Source organism: Buceros rhinoceros, unplaced genomic scaffold (assembly GCF_000710305.1).
Source record: "Buceros rhinoceros silvestris isolate BGI_N320 unplaced genomic scaffold, ASM71030v1 scaffold13910, whole genome shotgun sequence".
Lineage (NCBI taxonomy): Eukaryota > Metazoa > Chordata > Aves > Bucerotiformes > Bucerotidae > Buceros > Buceros rhinoceros.
Genome location: NW_010391406.1, coordinates 7,307 through 8,122, shown reverse-complemented (window position 1 = coordinate 8,122; position 816 = coordinate 7,307). Strand labels below are relative to the sequence as shown.

The 816-nt window shown below is 62.6% G+C and overlaps 1 protein-coding gene across 1 annotated transcript in view; it reads left to right on the top strand.

Moving 5' to 3' along the window:
* CHD6 (chromodomain helicase DNA binding protein 6) overlaps positions 1-816 on the top strand; it is a gene marked incomplete at its 5' end in the record, with an annotated part of 24,353 nt that overhangs the window by 20,614 nt on the left and 2,923 nt on the right. Inside the window, one exon of the mRNA XM_010141624.1 lies at positions 1-171. This exon is cut by the window's left edge and continues 3 nt beyond it. Coding sequence (XP_010139926.1) covers positions 1-171 — 171 coding nt within the window. The remainder of the gene's footprint in view (positions 172-816) is intronic.

Here is an 816-nt window from a genome sequence, read left to right as displayed (position 1 = left end):
CTCTCAAAGATGGAGGTGGAGGACCTGCTGCGTAAGGGTGCCTACGGTGCTCTCATGGACGAGGAGGATGAAGGATCGAAGTTCTGTGAGGAAGACATTGATCAGATCCTCCAGCGCAGGACACAGACCATCACGATCCAGTCCGAGGGGAAGGGCTCCACCTTTGCCAAGGTGTGCTCTGCTCCATCGGGAGGGAAAGGGGATGCCGCCGGGTGCTGGGGGACCTGCTGGGCAGGCTCGGGACAGCATGGTGGGCTGGCCCTTTGCCTGTGCATTGAGACGTGCCTGTGTGGAGGCCCAGCTCTCCTGCCTGTCCCGCTGGCCCAGGAGGGACACCTAGCAGCACGGCTTCCTGTCTCACTGCTGCTCAGCAGAGCATTGAGAGGGCCACCAGCCTGGGTGGGTGATGTGAGGCTGCCCGGGGGGGTTCATCTTGCCAGCTTCCAGTGTCCCTTTGAAGCTGGCAGCTGTGAGAAGGTGGATCAGGGGCTGTCCTCCAGGTGCCAGGCAGTGCCGGCCTGCTGTCACCGGGCTGACGGTGTGGACACATGCGGAGCTGCTCTGTGTCCCAGCTGGGACTCTGCAGGGCTGGGGGCTGGCTCCTCTGATGGGCTGAAGACTATCACCTCCCCTGCCCTTCTGGACGCTGGTGCTGCCTTGATGTGGTGCTTTGTCAAGCAGAAATGCAGGTGGAGACCTTGGCTGCCTAAGGTGTGGGAAGGAGTTGTGGTACCTTGAGCACAGCCCTCCTGCAGTGCAGCCCCTCGCTGTCTCCTGCCACACTCTTGTGCTGCCGCAGGAGTCCCCCCGGGGGGT